Source organism: Eptesicus fuscus, chromosome 10 (genome assembly GCF_027574615.1).
Source record: "Eptesicus fuscus isolate TK198812 chromosome 10, DD_ASM_mEF_20220401, whole genome shotgun sequence".
Taxonomy (NCBI): domain Eukaryota; kingdom Metazoa; phylum Chordata; class Mammalia; order Chiroptera; family Vespertilionidae; genus Eptesicus; species Eptesicus fuscus.
The window spans coordinates 83,552,675-83,576,197 of NC_072482.1; the positions used below are offsets into that span (position 1 = coordinate 83,552,675).

The window sequence follows — 23,523 nt, forward strand, 5'->3', positions numbered from 1 at the left end:
GATCTCTCACCACTGAGAAGGTGTCAGGCAAACAGGTAGTAAATCCTGCAAAAGCTTTCCAGCGATTGGGTTCCAAACTGCCTCTAGCTATTGGCATCAGGTATACCTCTGCTCAGTGTGCTGCCAAAACTGATTAGCTAAGGGATGTACATGTATGTATTCTTAATTATCTTGCAAACCTGGAAATGGAAAAAAATAATACAAGCCATTGGTGGATATGCTTTTGATAGACTAGATTTCTTTAACAAGGCAAAACATTTTTATATAACTGCAAAAAGAGCTCTTTAAGAGCTAATTATCTAACCAGCTTGCATTGGCCATCCTGGAAAATACTGTTCATTAAATGACATTTCCCCCCCCACAACTTTTTCTGATGTTAACAATGAAAGCAAAGTCCCATAGATTTTATTTAGCAAGCAGGTCCAGAAACAGTCACATTACCTCTACTGTTAGCCCAATGCAGTCCCATCTTTCTTCTTTTTGGCATAAAGCTCACTGCATAGAAGAATCACACAAGGCAGATGTGACAATATTCTTTTTATTTCTTTTGACTTGGAGTCGACTCTTTTTTTAATTTTATTTTTCAGTTATTTATATTGAATATTATTTTGTATTCATTTCAGGTTACAACACAGTGGCTAAACAATCATATACTTTATAGTGTCCCCCCTTATATTTCCAGTACCAACCTACAATATTATTGACTATACTAGAGGCCCGGTGCACAAAATTCGTGCATGGGGAGAGGGGGGACATTCCCCTCAGTCCAGCCTGCATCCCCTCCAATTCGGGACCCCTCAGGGGATGTCCGACTGCTGGTTTAGGCCCGATCCCCGGGATTGGGCTTAAACCGGTAGTCGGACATCCTTCTCACAATCTGGGACTGCTGGCTCTTAACTGCTCACCTACCTGCCTGCCTGATTGCCCCTAACTGCCCCCCCTGTCAGCCTGATCACCTCTAACCACCTCTGCCTGTTGACTTGGTTGCCCCCAACTGTCCGCCCCCTGCCGGCCTGGTCGCCCCACGCAACCTGCTGTTCAGTTGTTTGGTCATCCCTCACTAACCCCCCTGCCGACCTTGTGGCCCCACACAGCCTGCTGTTTGGTCATTACTGTTACTGTGACGGTGTCCCAGACAATTTGCATATTCCTCTATTATTAGTATAGATTATCTATGCTGTAACTTACATCCCTGTGACTGTTTGTAACTACCAACCAGTGTTTCTTAATCCCTTCACCTTCTCCCAACCCCTCTCCCCTCTGGCAAATCAGTCTGTTCTCTGTATCTATGTGCCTGCTTCATTTTGTTTGTTTGTTTACATTCTACATAACAGTGAAATCATAGTGTTTATCTTTCTCTGAGTCATTCAGATGTGATAATATTCAAGAGGCAGGATTCAGCTCATGTTTTAAGAGTTTAGAATAACAGAATTTTCTCAGGGGTCTGGACACAGATCAGAGGGTATGCTAGGGCTGCTGAATTTACGAAGATTTCCCCCCATCATTCAAGATGGGAGATGGCTGTTCAATTTAGCCAACCCATTCATAATATGTGAGAATATTAGTATTAGAAAAGTAAAGAATTCATTTGAATAGATATTTCCTAGTATATATTAGTAGGTATGTTTTGCCCCTAAATCTCTCTACCCACCTAAACCAGTGGTTCTTATTAAGGACTCTTTCCCATTTCCCTCACCTTTACTCCCATTCCTTCCTATCCATGTGTGGCTAAATGTTGAAACAAAACTGGTTTGAAAGTATCAATAAATAATCGAAACAAGGTATATTTTATAAAGTTGCCAAAGCACTATCAATAAACAGAAGCAAATCAATCAAGTTTTACTGTGGACATAACTTTTTTAAATAATTGAACATAACCTGAAATAAACCACAATAAATAATAGTAACAGCTCTGATGATAGAATTGAAACATTCCTTTGACTGCTAATAATGTACCTAAATGTTATGCAAACTTTGAGACCATTTATTTCTACTTAAAGGTAAAAGTAAACTGAACACAAAAAGGTAGGATTAAAAAGTTTTTATTGTAGAATAATGTAGGAAGGACCCTAAATGTTCATTCCCCAAGTCCCCAAAAGATGCAGAAATTTCCTCCACAATCATCCTACAAGCCCAAGTGTATTCACCTCCGTTGCTAGGACTCATTGTCTGAGTCATCTCCCGCCATCTCTGGCTTTCAGCAATTTTCCTGTACGGCGCAAGCCTGTTTTCTTAAAACATTTGCCCGTTAAGTATAAAAATATATAAATACATGATGTAGTCATTTGACAATACTAACCCTAAATATAATTGCAGGTAGGATGATTTCTAAATGATAAGATTTTATAAAAATAAATCGTTGCTTTGTTTCAGTATTCTCACGTCTAAAACATACTAATTTATTTTTAAACCTAAAAATTTTAAAAATGTTTACCTAACAAATATTGGTACTTTCTTAGATATAATATTTTAATTTTGTAATATTCACCTCTTGGCCCTCTGGAAATTAAGATTAATTTGGTTTCATTACGATGAGATCTTACTTCTACCTACAAGTCATTTTTTACGTGAAGTCAAACCAGTCACCAGGATAATGAGTTTCACTCTCCTTATTGATTGACCTAAGGCTCCTGACTGTATGTTTTCTCCAGCAAACCAATGTACTGGGGGTATTGGGGTGTACAATCATCTCTTCCCCTAAATTTCTCAGCCTCAGCCTCTTCTCTTCTACTTTAATCCTCCCATTGAACCTGGAAACAAGCAACAGCTTGAGAGAAGCTGTTGAGAAGCCAACAACCATGGGAGATCCCTAAAAACAACCCCATGTAATGAAAGCTCATTTTTATCCTCTCTCCGAACACTGTAACAAAGAAAATGCCACTGCTGCATCCCCATCCACTTCTTTGGGAAATATTCGCACCTTTCAGTTCATTTCAACAGTTTTTTACCAAGTGTCAGACACTGGACTAGGACCCAGGCCTTGTGCGTGTACTGCAGTTACAGTAAGTCTAACTTGTGACATTCTCTCATTAAAAGTTAGCAGTACTGCCCTAGCCAGTTTGGCCCAGTGGATAGAGCGTCGGCCTGCGGACCAAAGGGTCCCGGGTTCAATTCTGGTCAAGGGCACATGCCTTGGTTGCAGGCTCTTCCTCGGGCCCGAAGCCTGGTCAGGGCTCATCCAGGAGGCAACCAATCGATATGTTTCTCTCACATTGATGTTTCTCTCTGTCTTTCCCTCTCTCTTCCATTCTCCCTAAAAAATCAATGGAAAAAATATCCTCGGGTGAGGATTAAAAAGTAAAATAAAATAAAAAAGTTAGCAGTACTGAAGAGCACTCCCCTTCACTCACAGAGTGAAGACAGCTAGATACCATGTGTCCGGTGATGTTTCGTAGACTCAGAGATGACCCTCATGAGAAATCCGCGTTTTCCCAAGAGGAGGCGGTGCATGTGAATAGTGTTAACCTCAGTTTACACATGAGATTTAAACAGTTTGAACTTCAGCTTACACATGGGGTTTTAATAAGAGTGAATCAATCAAACTGAAAATTATCTTTTGAAAAATAATGTGTCATTCGGAAGAAGTTGTTTTCTTGACTATAAAAACGGCATTGTCTCAAGAGTATAAATTAGATATAATTATATAAACTGGAAGACAGAAAATGTATATCTAAACATCATTCTAGTGGGCAGTTTATATATATTCAATGTAACAAAAATTTGGAATATTAAAAATATCTTCATTTGGGCATCATAAAAAAGAAAGCAAAGAAAGGAATTCTGTTTGCCCACTCAGTAACTCACAAAGGTTGACATAACAAGTCCCACAAACTGATCTCAGAAACAGAGCAATGTTGCATTTTCTATGAACACAAGGTTTGAAATACTATAGATTTTGCTTTATATAATAACGTTTGAAGCAATCTACATAGGAATTATGATCAAGATTCATAATTGCACAAATTTGAAAGGCCTTACATAACTCATTGCAAATTACATTGCTGTCATAACTCACAAAGTAGTAATTATAGTATTTTATAAATTTCTTACTGTCTAGGGCTGCAAATTCTTTAGCTAATCCATACAAACTTTTTGGCTGCAGATCTTCAATGTCATAAGCCTGGGTCAGGGTGTACTCCAGCTGCCAGTTGGATTCTCCTTTTAGATTAGCATCTGTCAGGTTCAAGTAAAACTGCAACATATCCTACAGTTAAAAACAGTAAGAAAGCCTGGTTCATTCGGGGGCGTACAAAACACTGCGCAGCAAGAAGACTCCTTCCTAGGATTAACGCGACACTCCTGATTTCAAGTTGTAGTCATTTAAAAAAGTGAGAGTTGATTTTGGAGAAAGAGTCCAACTAGAAGAGCTATATTACTTTTTCATTTTAAAAATAAATGAAAGAACATAATACAAATTAATGTAAACTACATAAAGAGATGTACAAAATAGAAAGCCTTCAATTCACACACGTCAGAAGTAACCACCACTAATGATATTATACATATCAGTGGTGTGCTGGAGGCGGCTGTAACCAGCTCACAAGAGCCGATTGTCAAATTTTCAGGAATCTTGCCAGTTAGTTGATATTAACTTTGGCAGCTTGAAATTGGCCATGATGGGAGTATTTACATCATGGAAATCAGCAAACACTATAAATCAAAGTGTGTGTTTTTTCTCCCAGTGAACAGGTTGTTAAACATTTACCAACACTCTCGTGTTACTTGTGTTGTTCTAGAGTTTATGTATGAAACATATATAAGTATTTAGAAAATATACACCTATTTCCTATTTTGGGGCTTTTTTATTTTTTTTAATATATTTTATTTATTTTTTTACAGAGAGGAAGGGAGAGGAGTAGAGAGTTAGAAACATCGATCAGCTGCCTCCTGCACATCCCCCACTGGGGACGTGCCCTCAACCAAGGTACATGCCCTTGACAGGAATTGAACCCGGGACCCCTCAGTCCAAAGGCGGACGCTCCATCCACTGAGCCAAACTGGTTCGGGCTTTTTTGGCTTTTTTTGAAAAATGAAGTCACACTATACAAACTTTTGGACTTTTAAAAAGTATTGAATGCTATATCAGGGACATCATTCTATGTTAGTACATATATATATGCACATACAGATACATATATGTGTGTGTGTGTGTCTGAGGTTCAGATTGAAAAATAGGCAACTGATAGTTGTAAAAAAGATTCCTTTGAACTAATTTATCTGCCAATTCTTTTATTTCCTCATTCAATCTAATATTTGTGAATTAAACCAGATTTCCTCTGCCCTACATCCTTTATAAAAACATGTTCTAGGAAATAAAAGAACTACCTCCTATTAAGTTTATCTAGGAAAAAATATATAGTTACATCAATAGACACTATAATTGAGAAATTCTTTCCCAATTAATTTGTTGTAAGGAGTACTACCCATAAGGTAAATGCTCAGTTTTTCTATGCTAAATTTATCTACAGCAGAGTCATGTACAAGCTCCAGAGAACTTTTATCACAAAAATAAATGTTCAGCTCAACTTATTTCCTTTACAAATTGTTTTTGCCAACATTTATTGAGCACTTACTATGAGCCAAGCATTTCCTTAGTGCTATATATATATATATATATATATATATATATATATATATATATATATATAATCCTCACAGCAACTCAGTGAAGGCAGTAATATTTTAATCCCCATTTTACAGAGGAATAGACTCAGACGGAAAAGTGAGGTGATACAGCTCACAAGACAGTATGGTTTTAGAACCAATACTCTCCTTCATAGCTTTATTCTAAAGAAGAGTGATTAATAACAAATAAGGCTTAGTGAAAAGTTTCAACATATATACAAGTCCATAGATAAGACACTACCTAATGAAACCTTCATCTAATTGAATGTGAAGTCTTTAGAAGTTTTAGAGAAACAGCCTCCCAAAGGTGACCTCATAAGCCCACACTTACAAATGCTGACATTCCAAATTCTATCTAACTAGTGGCCCGGTGCATGAAATTTGTGCACGGGGGGGGTTGGGGGGGAGGAGGTGTCCCTCAGCCCAGCCTGCACCCTCTCCAATCTGGGACCCCTCAAAGGATGTCTTACTGCCAGTTTACAGGGATCAGGCCTCAACCAGCAGTCGGACATCCCTCTCGCAATCTGGAACTGCTGGCTCCTAACCGCTCACCTGCCTACCTGCCTGCCTGATTGCCCCTAACCACTCTGCCTGCCAGCCTGCTCACCCCCAAATGCCCCCCCCTGCCAGCCTGCTCACCCCCAACTGCCCCCCATGCCAGTGTGCTCACCCCCAACTTCCCCCCCTGCCAGCCTGCTCACCCCCAACTGCCCCCCTGCTGGCCTGCTCACTCCAAACTGCCCCCCCACTATCCTGATCATGTCCAACTGACCCCCACTGATGGCCTGCTCGCCCCCAATTGGCCCCCCTGCTGGTCTGCTTACCCCAATGGCCCCGCCCCCCACCAGCCTGATCACTCAACTGCCATTCCATCCTGGCCTGCTTGCCCCAACTGCCCCCTGCTGGCCTGCTCGCCACCACTTTCCTCCCCACTGGCCTGCTTGCCCCAACTGCCCCCTGCTGGCCTGCTCACTCCAAACTGCCCCTTCTGCTATCCTGATCACCTGCAACTAACCCCCATTGACGGCCTGCTCGCCCCCAACTGGCCCCCCTGCTGGTCTGCTTACCCCTAACGGCCCCGCCCCCCACCAGCCTGATCACTCACAACTGCCGTCCCATCCTGGCCTGATCACCCACAACTGCCCTCCCCTCTTGGCCTCTAACCACCTCTACCTTGGCCCCACCACCATGGCTTTGTCCAGAAGAACATCTGGAAGGTCTCCTGGAAGGTCTCCCAGTCTAATGAGCATATTACCCTTTTATTAGTATAGATAGAGGACTGGTGCCCGGGTGGGGGCCAGCTGGTTTGCCCTGAAGGGTGTCCCGGATCAGGGTGGGGGTTCCCTTGGGGCATGGGGTGGCCTGGGTGAGGGGCTGAGGGCCGTTTTCAGGCTGGTCAAGCCCCCCAGTGGGGACCCTCACCCCATGGGGGTGTGGCCAGCCTGGGTGAGGAGCTGAGGACTGTTTTCAGGCTGGCCATGTCCCCTGGTCATCCAGGCTCCCAGCCCCTCCATTTTTTCTTTTCTTTTTTCTTTTTTTTTTTCAGCACCTCCTTGAGCAGAGGCCAGGGCCATCTGGAAACAGGTAACTGGGATTTATTTATCTTCTATAATTTAAACTTTGTAGCCTTGAGCGGAGGCCAGGGTCAGCCAGGGTGGGTGGGAAGCTTGGCTTCCTTCATCGCCGGGGGCAACCCAAGCCTCCTGCTTGCTCCAGCTCCATGGCTGCTTCCATCTGTGTTGGGTTAATTTGCATACTCACTCCTGATTGGCTGGTGGCATGGCTGGTGGGTGTAGCGGAGGTACGGTCAATTTGCATGTTTCTCTTTTATTAGTGTAGCTAAAGAGGGAATATGCTAATTGACCCTCATGCCATCGCAAAGATGGTGGCACCCACAGCCAATAAGGAGAGAATATGCTAATTGACTGCCCTGCCCTCAAAGATGGCAGCACCCACAGCCAATAAGGAGGGAATATGCTAATTGACTGCCATGCCCTCAAAGATGGTGGCGTCCAGAGCCACAAGATGGCAGTGCCCAGTCCCCTCAGCCCCGCTGTGCACCTGCATCCAGGGTCCCCCAGTCTCCTCAGCGCCCCAGCCTCCCAGGACCAGCCCGAGGTGCAGGCAAGCCTCAGATGATGGCTGCCCGGCCGCCCGAGGCTCAGGTAACCAGGGCTGGCTGAGGCTTGCGCTGCTGGCATTGGCAGCAGCAGAGGTGTGATAGGGGCATCGCCTTCCCCTGATTGCCGGGTTGCCTATTACCCCTGAGGGCTCCTGGACTGTGAGAGGGGGCAGGCTGGGCTGAGGGACCCCCACCCCCCAGTGCATGAATTTTCATGCACCGGGCCTCTAGTATAAATATAAAAAGGAAAGACATTAGAGTTTAACATAAAACACAGCACACACAGCTATGCTAAAAACATTCAACTAAAGTACTGGAAATGTGAAGACATGTATAAATATGGGGTCAATTCTAAAATTGTACCAACTTACCAATAACTTATAATCATGAGGATCATACTGAAATAGTCTGACTCCAGGGTTGTTGGTCTGTTTCTGTAAAGCGCCCTTCACTGGGGTAACAGCAGGAGCCACAAACGCAGAATTTACTGGACTTCCTGGACAAAACATGTGCACATAAAAATATTTTTTTAGAGACTGAGTTTAACTATATTAAAAATATGAACAAGTTCCAGATTAAGAGATTAATAGACAAAATAGCCCAACGATATATGATCTTTAATGGATTCTGACTTGAAACATCTGTCAGAAACACTTTTGAGAAAATAGAAACCTTTTATTATGGGATGGTATTAAATGATAGCAAAGAATTATTATTAATTTTATTAGATAAATTAAAGGTATTATGATTATGTAAGTGACTCATGTATTTTAGCAATGTATAGAGAAGCATGTAGGGCTAAAACATCTGATGTTAAGGTTCACTTTTAGATAATTTAGGAAAAAAATTTTAAAAAATGGATAGGTAAAGCAAATGTGGCAAAATCTTGATAGATGTTAAAATAAATGATGGCACATGAGTTTGTTTTATCATTCTCTCTGCTTTGCTTTTGGATATTTAAAATTTTTCATAATAAAAAATTCAAGTTATTACAAGTACACACACATGTCCTATACCTTTACCTGAAACAATATTCCAATGACTACATAATAAATATTTGATTTAAGTGTCACCATGTTATATACATATCATAGAACTAAATTTCTGAGTAAAAAAACTATCAAATTCTAAAAGATTATCATTTTTACCAAGACCACCCATTCCAAATAAAAGAGGTAAAGCATTTCAAAAATATTCCCCAATTACTGAAAAAAATACATATTGATTTTTCTCTACACTGACTACTATAAAATCAGAAGTCTTGCTTTGTTAACTCTCAAGTTTTCTACCCTCATGCAGAAAATAATTTTTAAAAATAGATCATCATTGTTCAGTTTGATACTAGAGTTTTCTTTTTTTTTTTTTCTTTTAATGCTGAGTCATTAACAATGCATATAAGTACTTAAAAGTAAGAGTTTATTATGTTTTACATTAAACCAATGGTAAAGTGCCCTTTGCTTTAGATTCAGTAAAATCTGGTGCTGGATTTAACGAAACATTTAATTTGCTAAATCAGTAAAAATTACCGGAGTTTCGATGCTTTACTTTAGCATCTTGGATTGGGGAGATACGAACAAAATGTCATATTACTGTGACAGGACAGTAAGGAGCTAGGAAAATTCCAGAGCAAGTGGAATGGGGAACCTGAGACAGGAGAGTTAAAACAAGACCAAACAGTGTGAGCTATTAGCAACCGGCTTGTAAATAACAACCCATTATCTTCCCCAGCCAAGGACACCTGAGAGCTAATTGTTAAAATCCTCCCTAAGGAGAGAATGCAGAAAAGGAGGGAGGAAGAGGAAAGGAAAAAAAGGCAGTTTTACTCCCTAAGCAGCGAAGCCAGCAGCCTCAAGGCTTGGCAAGATAAAATTGCCAAAACAAAACAAATAACAAGAGATAAATGATCATGCTTCTCACAAATTCTGGGAAGGCCACAACAAGATAGAAAGGGACCTTGAGAATGAATCTGTACCGCAATATCCAGCAGAGGGATTCTGAAGCCTATAGACAGGAGGGTATATTATGCCTCAGACCCCCACCCAACTCACTCTTCAGATTAGCTGAGAACTGTGTTTCATAAACCAGATGTATAGATATGCTTGCCTTGCTTCTTCAATAAAGGTTCATGCTTTACTTGCTTTAATAAAATTGGCTTCGTCACAAAGCAATCAAGGTCTCTTGTAAAATGCATTTATATGAAAAGACAAGAATCGAGGTTGGGGACAGCCCTCTCCCTCTGACCCAGGGAGCTGTCTGATATCTGTAAGAGGTGCTTCTAACGTTACCTTTCTCATCTGAAAGAACCATAATGCTGTCTTTGTGAGTGTGTCCATAAAATTGTCCTGCAATGACACCGCTGTATTTTCTAAAAATACCTATCAGTTTCTCATTATAGAATTCTCTCATGGCTGTAGTGCCCATTGAAAAGGGCAGATAGCCCACTGGGATATGTGCTATGATGTACACCTGGGGAAAGAAACAGAAGGATTGATGAGAATCTTTCTGCACATTTGTCGTAACTAATGACATTTAGATACCCAAGATCAAAAGTATATTAATTAAAATTTAGAAAGCAAATATACCATCTCTCCTTTTTATTACCAAAAAATATAAAATTAGAAAACTATTTATTTCGCTATATTTGTTCTTATCTCATTTAAATTACACTGCTGCCCTAGCCAGTTTGGCTCAGTGGATAGAGTGTCAGCCTGCAGACTAAAGGGACCCAGGTTCGATTCTGACCAAGGGCACATGACCAGGTTGTGGGCTCGATCCTCCACCAGTATGGCGTGTGCAGGGGGCAGCTAATCAATGATTCTCTCCATTCATTGATGTTTCTCTCTCTCTCTCCCTTCCTCTCTGAAATTAATTTAAAAAAAATCTATACTAATAAAAGTATAATATGTTAATTAGACCAGACATCTTCTGGATGTCCTTCTGGGCAAAGCCACAGTGGTGGGGGCCAAGGCAAAGGCGGTTAGGGGTGATCAGGTAGGCAGGCAGAGCAGTTAGGGGCAATCAGGCCATCAGGGGACAGTGGTTAGGGGTGATCAGGCTGGCAGGGGAGAGTGGTTAGGGGCGATCAGGCCAGCAGGGGAGCAGTTAGGGGCATCAGGCATGCAGATAGGGGTGGTTAGGGGTGATCAGGTAAGCAAGCAGAGGGGTTAGAGGTCATCAGGCAGGCAGGCAGAGTGATTAGGGGCAATCAGGCAGACAGGCAGGTGAGTGGCTAGGAGCCAGCAGTCCTGGATTGTGAGAGGGATCGTGGATTGGAGAGGGTGCAGACTAGACTGAGGGACCTTCTCCCCCCCCCCCCCACCCCACACACACATTTCATGCTCTGGGCCTCTAGTTAAAAATAATAAATACTACACTGTTGCATTAACTGTGACATTGGTCACAATTTTTTTTTAATATCAGCCTCTTTTTATATGAACTGATGTCAATCAATCCTCAAAACATTAAAAGCAAAACAAAACAAAACAAATAACAAGAGATAAATTATCATGCATTTCATATGAAAACATCTTCAAATTTTACTATTTTTATTAATACCTGATACATGCCCTCCCCACCCCCCTCAAGTTTAATAAATACATAAATTTACCCCTCCATTTATCCCCTTATGATTTGGGTCTATGAAATCTACCTTCTCATTATTTTGCTGAGAGATATTCAGTGTATTTTCTAGCCATTCAAACTGATTTGCTGGGTCACTCCTATTCAGAGTCACAATATTTGGGCCGTAATACAAGTTTGTGTTTAGGCTGATGATCCTAAGGTTCGGATTAGTTGAAACTTTCTGTGAATAAAAGCCACCTATAAAAACAAATTTAAACACATTCTAGAGAAACACACTAACAGATATGCAGTCACTATAAAAGCAAATTCTTCATTAAGATGTTTTAAAAAAGGATTTACATACCAGCCAGGATAGTTATATTTATACTAGAGGCCCGGTGCATGAAATTTGAGCACGCGGAAGGACCCTAGGCCTGACCAGCAATCAGGGCCCATCTGTGGGGCGACCAATGGGATGATCGGGGGCCCCCACTGGCACCCGCTTTGGCCAGCCTGACACTGCCCACTCACTGGCCCAGCCCCTGCCCCCGCCACCAGTCACCTCCCTCTGCAGGGCGACCAGTGGGGTGATTGGGGGGCCCCCCGCTGGCACCCACCTTGGCTGGCCTGGGGCTTGGGGCAAACTCCTGCATTGAGCATTTGCTTCCTGGTGGTCAGTGTGCATCAGAGCGACCGGTCGTTCTGCCGTTTAGTCAATTTGCATATTAGGCTTTTATTACATAGTATCTCATTGTTTAGTTTGTATATACATAAGCCAGCATTAGATAAGAATCAGTTTTAACAAACATTATGGAAAACCTACCATGTGCTGGGTCCATGTGTTAGCTTTCTATATACAGAGGTAACAAGAGTTGTTTCCAATATTCAGGTGAAAATAAAATAAATATATTGGCACTAGAAAATGAGGTACTGAACTTTGTAAAAGAAATATTAACATACCAACTCTTACTCTTGTATGATTGAGGAAGTTAAGATGAGAATTATTGTGAAATACAAAATCCAAAGAATGGGGAACACACATGGATCTTGCCAGAGACCACTGAATAAATGGCAGACAAACCAGAGATGCTACATTCTCCATGGAGATGAAGCTTAAAGGCATAAGCCCACTGATGCCAGCAAACCAGTGGCAACAGAACGCCCAAGAGTCTACTTGTCAGAGCTAGTCACTGAGATGCTGGCTCTGGGCCCACTCACCATCCATGCCTCTCTCTCCTCAGCTTTCAAACATGATTTGTGGCCTCCAGAAAAACTGGGTACAGAGGCTCTTCATTGGCACAGCCAAGCAAATATGAAAGACCTAAGTCTAAACAACGTTAATAAAAATAGAGGCAAAATAGAGATGAGTAAATCTTTCACCTACCTTTCTTTAAAGTCTGAATAGCTTCTTCATCTAGCCATGGTTTCCAGAGGTTTGCTACTGCATTGTACACCTTGCTGGTGAATACAGGCAGTTGATCCTGGCCACAAACAATATAATTCACCATTGAAACTCTGAAGACTATGCGGATCAATTAATTAAACATTGCTTGAGTGTTTACTACTACGTTAGGTATCTGAAAATGCAAAGATGAATACTAGATAGAGGTAATCTTCAAGGAGTTTATAACTTAGTTGGAGAGAGGGGACAAAATACAATCAATCACCTATAAGACAGTGCACTAGGTACTGCTGCAGAGGCTCTGGGAGTATAGAAGCAAGAAGAATCAAATCTGGTCCAAAGAGTCAGCAGGGAGAGACAATAGAGCATTTGAACCAGGCCTTGAATAATGATTCATCAAGTTGACAAAAAAAGGATCTGACAGAGAAGGGAAAATGCCTTATGATTTCACTTATATGTGAAATCTAGATCTCTTATCCTCTGAGACAGCATGGAGGGACCTGGAGAGTATTATGTTAAGCGAAATAAGCCAGTCAGAGTAAGACAAGTATCACATGATCCCACTCATATGTGGAATCTCACTCACATGTGGAATCATAGCATGTGGAGGAAATGGAAAAAATTAGAATAAGTCCTCTGAAATGTTAACACTAGTAAAAAGCTTCTTAACTTCTTAAAGATTTATAACCATACAAATTTGATTTGAAGAAGTCTCTTATGTCAGCCTGAATTTTATCAACATGTTGATTTTTAATGGTGTACTAGATGTATAAAACATTTTTATTATCATAAAGTATCTTTTATCATCCTATTTATCATATTACAATGATGTATGTTTATGGTGACATAAGCTCTAGGGGAGAAAAAAAAAAAAACTTCAAGAAAGTAGATACTGAATAGAAACCCAGAAAGCATTTGTAAAATTGGGTAATTACTTGTAGTTTTGTCTTTAAAAAAGTATAATAAAAAACTGATGCCATTTTATTCACTATCCTCATTTCCTTCTGTATAATATTGATAGAGACCTATTTCTTAAGGAGTTTCCTTGTCAGTATTAAAATGCTTAGTTATTTCTCAAGATGATACCTGAATCACATTAGTTCCTAATACATATGCCTAGTACATAATGAAAGTATAAATACATTCAGAGCAAGTAATAAACAAATAACTTGTTTTAACTGGAACTAATTATCCAAAGCATATTTTTAATTCATATCAGAGATCAAAGTCACCTGTCTGAAAATTACACAATGGCGTAGGGTAGGCCAATATAGATTCTGATTTAGAATTAGTTGTCATTTCCCTGGCCGGTGTGGCTCAGTTGGTTGGGCGACATCCTATGTACCAAAAGGTTGCAACAAAAGATTGACAGTTCCATTCCTGGTCAGGGCACATGCCTGGATTTTGCGGGCGATGCCTAGGCGGGGGTGCGGGGTGCGGGTGTACAGGAAGCAGCTGATCAACTTTGCGCTCTCATATCAATGTTTCTCTCTCCCTCTCCTTCCCTCTCTCTAAATATCAATTTAAAACAAAAATTAAAAATTTGTCATCATCAAAAAAAAAAACAACTAAAGTTTCAACCATGTGTTTACTTTGAGATGGAAACCAAGATACTAACATGGTCAAGTGGAATCTTAACATTATATAAAAAGCACTCTACACTTTTCCACTTTAAATATGAGAAATATCAGCACCAGAGAACGTAGGTGATTTATCCAGGAACAACTGGTCAGTCACAGAGCTGGATCTAAATCCCAGGTCTTTGTGCCATCACGCTCACCTCCACTTATCTACTGGACCATACTATCATCTCAGTGCGTCTGGGCTGTGACACGACCACTGCTGAGAAATGAGGCATTCAGTGGGACCCACCCCTAAGTTTCATGGCACCCGCCTTACCAGTTTAGGAGTAAATGAGGACCCTGGCCCAGACTGCTTTCTTGGGCGGGTGGCCACTAGAAAGAATCCCTGGGCTGCCCACACTCACATCAACTTCTGATGGAGTGAGTGGGGACATGCCTCTGTATGTGTATGACTATGTAGCTATGTTTATGTACATGTTTATGGGGTTTTAATGGAAATAACACTTGTCATCTTTATTTGTTACTAACACTCTCCAGTATTCCATCCCAGGTATCAGTCTCTAGTAATCTTGATGGGAGGCTTTCATGTTACATTTGACATTCCTGAAGTGTTACATGTGGGATGGAAGGATGGGAGTAGAGTAACAAAAAGATTTTAAAGTATGAAGTCATAAGCTAGAAAGAGAAGAAAATTAACTGTTAAGGCTGTCCAATTTACCTTAGCTGTACACGTAATAGGATACAGTTTAGAAGTTGGGGGGTACCTACATCTTTGAATTATTATAAGATGTGACTTCATAAAAAGAAGACAAAGGAGACATCTGTAATATGTTCAACAATAAAGTTAAAAATAAAAAAATAAATTAAAAGAAGACAGAGATAAAAGTAAAAAGAAAAAAAAATCCTCAAAGGAGATAGGACAATGTATCGCATGCCACAGCTTAATGCTATAACAACCACCACTCCACTTACTGAGGGCTTACTATGTGGTGGGTAGGAAGTTGTGCCTTTTCATGAAGTGTCACTAATTCCCACAAAAATTATTGCGCCTATTTGCAAATGAGTGGCCTAGGGCTCAGGGACATTGAGTGAATTATCCAAGCTGGTCAAGCTATTAGAAGCAGGGCGAGATGAGGATTTAAATTCTAGTGAATGTGACTCTAAGCCTCTCTTTTCCACCGTACCAGTCTGCCTGTCACCTAATACAACAATGTGTGTAACCTCTGGCTCCAGGAGACTGTCATCGCAGAGCCTCTGCCCTGTGTGTCTAACATCTCAGTGGTCACAAAAGTTGACCACTGCTTGAGAGGCCAACTCACAGAGACTCACACTTCATTCATCTCAAGACCGGAGGCCAGTGCCAAGAAGTCACTTGAAACTTACACTCGTCCCAGAGTAAAACTTTTCAAAATCACTCTATTCAGGTTAGATGAACTAATATAATCAAAACCCTCATGAAGCATCCTTTTGACATGAGATGGAAAAGATATTCTAAGCAAAAAGAGAAATGTGGACAAAGAGAGGCAGGAAAGTGAACATCATAATCCAGAGATGTTGAGTATGCTATTCTGGCAAGAGCAAGGGATGTGTGAAAGGACATTGGTCTAATTGCACACAAAAGATCCAGGATGTGGGCTCCGCCCCTGAGTGATTGTGAGCGCTTAACAAGCAACTTAACATTTCTAGGCCTGTTTTCTCATCTATAAAATGAAGAGTAGATCTAGACCAGGGTCAGCAAACTTCTTCTACAAAGGGCAAAATAATAAATAGGTTAGGCTAGCGGTCGGTCGGCAAACGGTGGCTCGTGAGCCACATGCGGCTCTTTGGCCCCTTGAGTGTGGCTCTTCCACAAACTACCACGGCCTGGGCGAGTCTATTTTGAAGAAGTGGCGTTAGAAGAAGTTTAAGTTTAAAAAAATTGGCTCTCAAAAGAAATTTTAATTGTTGTACTGTTGATATTTGGCTCTGATGACTAATGAGTTTGCCGACCACTGGGTTAGGCTTATGAGCGATGCAATCTGTCATAGCTATTCTGCTCTGCAGTTGGTGCAAAAGAAGCCATAGGCAATACAGGAAGAATAGGCATGGTTGTGTTTCAATAAAACTTTATTTAAAACACGTGGCAGGCCAATTTGGAACAGAGGCCCTAATTTGCCATGCTCTGGACTAAACAATAATCTCTCTGAGATTTCTTAAATCTGTACAAATCGAGGGTTCTACACGACTATAAGACCCCGAAACCAAAGATGGTATTAGCTGTTACACACAAGCTGCTTAATGAAGAGCTGCTCTGATAAGTTGAAGCTCAGCTGTATCAGGCATTAAATATTCTGAATACAATCTCTGCCTTGAATCACATTTTAATTAGATAAACTGGGCTTGAACATAAACAGGAACATGATAGTCTGCTATGTTTTTAAAGTTTCCGATCACCATCTAGCTTAGATTAGGGTGTGGTGAGCTCAGTATGCCAAATTGAAATTCTGAAAAACATAAACATTTGTCAGCGTTAACCTTCCTCCCTAACTGAATCATGCAAATATGAATAAATGACAAAATTACTCAAAAGAAAGGCGAAATAAAGGAAGATTATAAAGAAAAACAAAAATTAATAGTTCACAAACTAGGTATGTGCTTTCAAACACTCACTATGGACATAACATTTTACGAATTATTAAGAGTCATTTTAAAGTCCTCGAAACACTCATCTGGCCTTCCTTGATGGTTAGCATTAAGAGCACATTCTGCCTCGACGAGCCCCACTCCCACAGCTGACCATCAGCCAGTTATTGTCATAATTTTTGCGCCACTGATGGGAAAAATCCTTTAAGCATTTCTGGAAGTTAAGGTCAGATTTACCTGTGGCCAGTAGTCATGATTACCCAGTGCAGGGAAAACCTGGAGATTTGGAAAGAGGCTCTGGACAGTGGTTGTCATATTAGCAATCACCGCTATGACTGTGTCTGTTGTGAGTTCATACACTGGAACATGAGGTGGGCTATCCCTGAAAATAACAAAGAATCACAGAGGACAAAGTCAGTTTACATAAGAATTCACGAGACTTGTGCACAATGCCTTGCTGTGTACTGTCTTTGCAGACCTCCACTATAAAACAGCAGATGTGAGAGAAGAGTTGATAAACTACTCTTCATTTACCTTTCTCCCACAAAGAATCTCACTTTAAAAATGTGTGTAATCACAAAAGATCAACTAGAAATCTCAGCCTGTTTTAGGGCCTGACTGCAGATTTTTGAGAAATAAAAAATTTTTAGCAAATGAAAAGCACAGATTCCAGAGCCAAAATGCCTGCATTAAAAATCCCAGCTTTGCCACTCACTGGCTGTGTGCACTTTGGCAAGTTACTTAGATGCTCAGTGCTTTCATTTCCTTATATGCAAAATGGAGAAAATAATAATGCTGTTTCAGGTACAGGAAATGCAGGCCTCTTCGCTCTATCATAATGGATGGAATTATTTCATTATACCACCAGTGGATGCTGTTTGCAAAATTGCCTTATCACAGGTTAACTCCCATTTTTGCCATTTGTTTTTATTATTTAATCAAGACTTTTATCACATTAATAAGTGATAAAATATCAAGACACTGATATAAGTATGCTGCTTATGGATTCATGTCTTTGCATCAACATATTTCTAGAGTGTGTACTCTAAAAAAAACACAATTCTAAAAATGTTATCTTTAATAATGTTGATTAATTTGAATGACCTAGAATTTCTTAAACCGAGTAATTTTAAAACATAATTAATCTTATGGAATTCAGCAATCTAATGAAGCTTAAGACATTGAGTAACTCATGGTATTTATATAAAACTAGAAGCCCGATGCACGAAGATTCATGCCAGAATGGGCCTTCCTTTCCCTGGCTGCCGGCACCACCTTCGCTCTGGCCGGAGCCACCTTTCCTCCTTCCTACACTGCTCAGAGGCCTGGAGCAGCCGGGGGTGGTGCGGAACGCTTGTGTCCTGCCCTGCCCCGCCCCCAGGCCGCTCAGCCCCAGTGTATGCAAATTAACCTGCCTTCTTTGTTAGGTTAATTTGCATACTCACTCCTGATTGGCTGGTGGACGTTGCGAAGGTAAGGTCAATTAGCATGTTACTCTTTTATTAGGTAGAAACTTACCCTGTCCATATCATGAAAGATGCTTCTTGTCCTGAATTTTTAATAAAATCAAATGCTGATAAGATAAGGTAATACGGAGAATCACACATAACATCTCCAAAAGGGCCAGGATTGGAGGCATTTGTGCCTTTGGACGAAGCACACACTTTTGTGTGGTCATCTGTGATGTGGTAAGTAGGGTCTAAGTGTAAGTCAGTCACATGCCAGAACTGTCCTGTTGATTAGAAAAGAAATGGTGTTAAATCTAATTCTTTTTTTTTTTTTTTTTTTTGGTCTTTCTACGTAAATATTTACAGTCGGATGACAGGTCGTTGCTCCTCCCTGTGATATCCCTCTCTCTCACTCACCTCGTGTAAAATGGATGCTGACACCTACTGTGATTAAGGGACATGAGATTATAAATATAACACACTTTTGTAAACCAAAACTGGAAACACATTAAGGACATATCCATCTTATATAATTTTATATCTAGATTTATATATCTCTAGCATCTAGAATATGTCTGACCTATATTAGGCCCTCAACAAACATTCTTTAATTAGGCGTAGGCAGATTTCAGGATTCCCTCCGGCAATGAAAGCTAAACTGGAACCAGTTTCTCTGGGCTTGCAGTCCAGTGTTCTTTCCACTACACTGGATTCCCAGACAGGTAAGTGAGGGGTAATTACTTAGATGCACTGGAGGGTGTCTTTAAATAGTAGCTAAGAATGCTCTCTGACAGGCTCTTAACCTGAGATTTATGAATAGTGAACCTTAGGAGGCCTCACCTTCCACTTCTAATAAAGTTATATATAAAATGCTGAGTGTGTGTGTGTGTGTGTGTGTGTGTGTGTGTGTGTGTGTGTGTGTGTGTGAGTGTCCCCAAGACCGTAGACCTGGCCTGCGGCAGAGCCCACACTCCAATTCAGATTCTCTGGTTAACAATCCAAAGTTCTTTTCCCTACACCACAACTACTTTCTTTAAAAATATTTCCACAAATACATGTGTGTGTTGTCAACATAGGTACATAAATGCTCAAAGTTATACCCTCAAAAAGCATATTTATCTTAAAATGTTATAATTCAGTGATTGGTAAACTCATTAGTCAACAGAGCCAAATATCAACAGTACAACGATTGAAATTTCTTCTGAGAGCCAAATTTTTTAAACTTAAACTTCTTCTAACGCCACTTCTTCAAAATAGACTCGCCCAGGCCGTGGTATTTTGTGGAAGAGCCACACTCAAGGGGCCAAAGAGCCGCATGTGGCTCGCAAGCCGCAGTTTGCCGACCACGGTTTTAATGTATCCTAAAGGGTCTGGTAAACCATATTTGGACATATGACTGTTTAAAACATGTGTTTCCATTTATTTGTTTATGTCAGTTCCTACCAAATAGTCCAGCAGGTCCTGACCTCCCGAAGCTAAAGCGTTGTGGCTAACCACACTCTGGAGGGGCTTCCCTGGGTTTTTGTCCTCTTGACCACCAGGACTTGGACAGGAAACTGAGACTGGGCATTTGCATGCGTGTGCACACACAAATACACACCAGATAAGTGAGCCAGAGGCCGTCGTGGTGGGTGTTGTAAGGAAAGCCAAACATTTTGGGTTGGGTTGGGAGTTTACATCAAATGAAAAAGTAAAATAATATGTCCAATGTGAAACTGCTGAGTCGACACTTAAGCAGCTCTTTGAAGTTACCTTTCCCTGGGATTCAACCTTGCTGCTCTCCTACCAAAACGCGGAGGTGTGAGTAGAGATTCTTAGACCCCAGCACCGTGGCACTGAAGCCTTCAGCAATCGGATTCTTAAAAGCAAAAGGTGAACTTGCCATTGGTTCCTCCCATGCAACCTGGGGACCTTTTATCTCTGAGTCCTAAACAGCCACCTGCGGCTGCAGCTTGAATGAAAGCAGAAGCCAGCAGACAGAAGTGTTTTGGAACAACCTCTTACGACTGACAGTTGGGAAACCCTTCTTGTTTTCCACGGCCCCAGAGCTGAGTCATGAGGACTTGGCTTTCAAAGAGGAGGCACTTTCCGCACTGCGTTTCCGAAGTCACATGAGAAAGGGAGGAGGTGTCAGGACTCAGCACTGCGCTGAGTTTCGGAGACATCTGTGCCCCCAAACACCTGTCTAACGTTCCCCTCTCCAAGTAACAGAGCAAGTGTTTGTCAAGGGAGTCGGGGAGGTGTGGGCACCTCGGCCTTGGAAACGGAAGGCTCAGGTGGCATTGTGAAACCGCTCATCTCACATGTTTCTCTTTGCACCCGTGGTTCTCACACTGTAGCGTCTACCAGAGTCACCAAGAGAACTGCTTAAACAGATCGTTGAGCCCCCATCCTCGGAGTTTCGGGATCGACAGGCGAGGGTGGGGATGGAGAACTTGCATTTCTAACCAGTGTCGGTGATGCTGATGCGGGCGGTCCCGGCCCACACTTTGAGAACCAGCCCTGGAACCGGCCCTGTGCCAAGTGCAGAGAATGCGTGAGACCGGTCCCGCCCGCAGCCCGGCACCCAGGCGGCGTGAAAAGACTACGGACTTCGGGTGGGTAGCCCCGAGGCTGTGATCGCACTCTGCCTGGGGGAGGGGCAAGAAAATGTCACCAAACTCGGCGGCGGGGCCCGAAGATCCTCGGAGTCCCACTGACAGGTACACCCTGCGGCGCGGCGGAGAGCCCTCGGCTCCCCTCGGCTCGGAGCGGATTCGGGGCCGCGGGCAGTGCGGGAAGTGCGGGACAGCCAAGTCCCAGCTGTTTTCCTACAAGCACGCAGCTTTTCCTTCCTTCCCCGGGGGCAAAACACCTGGAGGCACGACGTGCAAAGCGCTGCAAGGCGCGGGCTCCAGCCGCCGCGCGCCCGCCGGGAGCGCCCCTCGGGCGCGGGTACCGCCCCCAGCGGAGCCCGACCTCCCGGCGGGTGGGCTCGGCGCTCGGGTCCCCGCGTCGCCCTCGCCCTCCCGGCGCTCAGCTCGCCAGGGTCCCGGCCCCGGCGGCGCTCGGCCCGTCCCGGGCACTTTTCTGACTTGGAGCGGCGCTTCCGCCCCAGCGCTCCGGGGCCCCTCGGGGGAGGGAAGGGTCACGGACGACTCACCAACCGCCGGAGCGGGACTCGGGCCGCGGGCGGGCGCCAGGGGCAGTGCCAGGCCGGGGTGGCCGAGCCAGACCCCCCACAGGCAGCAGAGGAGCGCGTCCCGCAGCGCCATCGCGGGCACAGCCTCAGCCCGGAGACTGGAGCGGTCCTGCGGCTCCACTCGGCCCGCCAGGCCCGGAGGTGCAGGCGGGAGGAGGCGGGGGCCGGGGAGGGTGTGTGTAGACGCCCAGCGGTCACGTGCGAGGGCAGAGTCTGCAGCCGCTCGGGTTAGCCTGACCTCGGGGAGCTGTCTAATGATTACTTGCCTTTTGGCTGCTTGGCCTCAGCCATTGCCCTGGGAAGGAATGTGTTGGGGCCAGGCCACCTGGCCCTGAGACCTGAGGGCCTGCTCCGCAGAAGGGACGCGGGAAACCTTCAAGTATCCGGATTTGGAGGAGCCCGACATCGTGGATCTCGGTGTGGTTCCCTGAACTGGCAGCGTCAGCACTACCTGGGAATTGGAGTTAAAATGAAAATCCCCAGGCTCCGCAGCGGGCCAACTGAATCAGAAAGTCTGGGGTTGGAGCCCAGCAATTTGGGTTTTTTACAAGCTAAAGGGATGGTGATGGGCCATGACCACTTCTCAATACCCTAGGTCCGGGAGTCTTGTTTGTTTAAAAAAAAAAAAAACCCACAGAATTCAGCCCTAACCAGTTTGGCTCAGTCAATAGAGCGTTGGCCTGAGGACTGAAGGGTCCCGGGGTTCGATTCCGGTCAAGGGCATGTACCTTGGTTGCGGGCACATCTCCAGTAGGAGGTGTGCAGGAGGCAGCTGATCAATGTTTCTCTCTCATGGATGTTTCTAACTCTTTATCCCTCTCCCCTCCTCTCTGTAAAAAAAAATCAATAGCCGAGACCAGTTTGGCTCAGTGGATAGAGCGTCGGTCTGCGGACTGAGAGGTCCCAGGTTCGATTCCGGTCAAGGGCATGTACCTTGGTTGCGGGCACATCCCCGGTGGGGGGTGTGCAGGAGGCAGCTGGTCGATGTTTCTCTCTCATCGATGTTTCTAGCTCTCTGTCCCTCTCTCTTCCTCTCTGTGAAAAACCAATAAAATATATTTAAAAAAAAATAAAAAATAAATAAAAATAAAAAAATCAATAAAACATATTTAAAAAAAAACAAAAACAAAATTCAACTAAGTACACGTGAAGATCAATTTGGCTTAATTAAGTGATTTCTACATTTGGGGAGCATCGCATCTAGCAACCAGAAGGGCTCTGGAGGAGTTGTACAAGATGGAAGGCTTTTATAGGAAGAAGGGTGGGACAAGGGAACTGTTAACAGAAGAAGAAACATTGTGAGAGCAAGACTTCTGGGTGGGAGGGGCGCAGAGAGCACAAGGGATTTAATCATGCAGATCGCCTCTTCTTTCTATGGGGAAGTGGGGTGGAGAGAGCCCACATGACCAACTTTTCATTTTTAACATTTTTCTTCTTGTGGCACACATAAACTAATTACTAAAATTCTGCAGCACTCCAAAAATATATATTTTTTGCTGATCTGACAAAAAAAGAATATTATAATTTTGATTCATTCACACTGGACAGCTATTATGTTGGCTGTTGTCATTTGTTTTTAAAGTTTCTGTGTTTTTTTTTAATATATTTTATTGATTTTTTACAGAGAGGAAGGGAGGGGGATAGAGAGTTAGAAACATCCATGAGAAACATTGATCAGCTGCCTCCTGCACACCCCCTACTGGGGATGTGCCCGCAACCAAGGTACACGCCCTTGATCGGAATCGAACCTGGAACCCTTCAGTACTCAGGCCAACGCTCTATCCACTGAGCCAAACCAGTCAGGGCTAAAGTTTGTTTTTTTTATTTGTGCTCAGACCTCAGCACTCCTACTATTTTGCAAGCTCTTCAGGAGTAGGACTGCATTTTTTTTTTTTTTTTTTAGTATATTTTTATTGACTTCAGAGAGGAAGGGAGAGAGAGAGACAGAAACATCAATGATGAGAAAATCATTGATCAGC

At 42.8% G+C, this 23,523-nt stretch overlaps 1 protein-coding gene across 1 annotated transcript; it reads right to left on the minus strand.

Moving 5' to 3' along the window:
• Window positions 1–2,026: 2,026 nt before the first annotated feature.
• Window positions 2,027–21,704, minus strand: SMPDL3A (sphingomyelin phosphodiesterase acid like 3A). Its single transcript, XM_008138715.3, has 8 exons — window positions 21,506–21,704; window positions 18,434–18,647; window positions 17,153–17,297; window positions 12,693–12,789; window positions 11,397–11,566; window positions 10,033–10,213; window positions 8,119–8,243; window positions 2,027–4,204 (listed from the first exon to the last, which is right to left on the minus strand). Exons 1-8 carry the CDS (start codon window positions 21,615–21,617, stop codon window positions 3,887–3,889), a joined length of 1,362 nt encoding a protein of 453 aa, XP_008136937.2. The 5' UTR covers window positions 21,618–21,704; the 3' UTR covers window positions 2,027–3,886.
• Window positions 21,705–23,523: the final 1,819 nt, after the last annotated feature.

Bases quoted from the DNA above. Each gene is read 5' to 3' on its own strand.
- SMPDL3A (XM_008138715.3), bottom strand. From the start codon at position 21,617: ATGGCGCTGCGGGACGCGCTCCTCTGCTGCCTGTGGGGGGTCTGGCTC. The intron at 11,567-12,692 runs GTAGGTGAAAGA...TTGTTTTTATAG, and splicing joins TATTCAGACTTTAAAGAAAG to GTGGCTTTTATTCACAGAAA. The intron at 8,244-10,032 runs GTAACGTTAGAA...TGTTTTGTCCAG, and splicing joins GGTTCTTTCAGATGAGAAAG to GAAGTCCAGTAAATTCTGCG.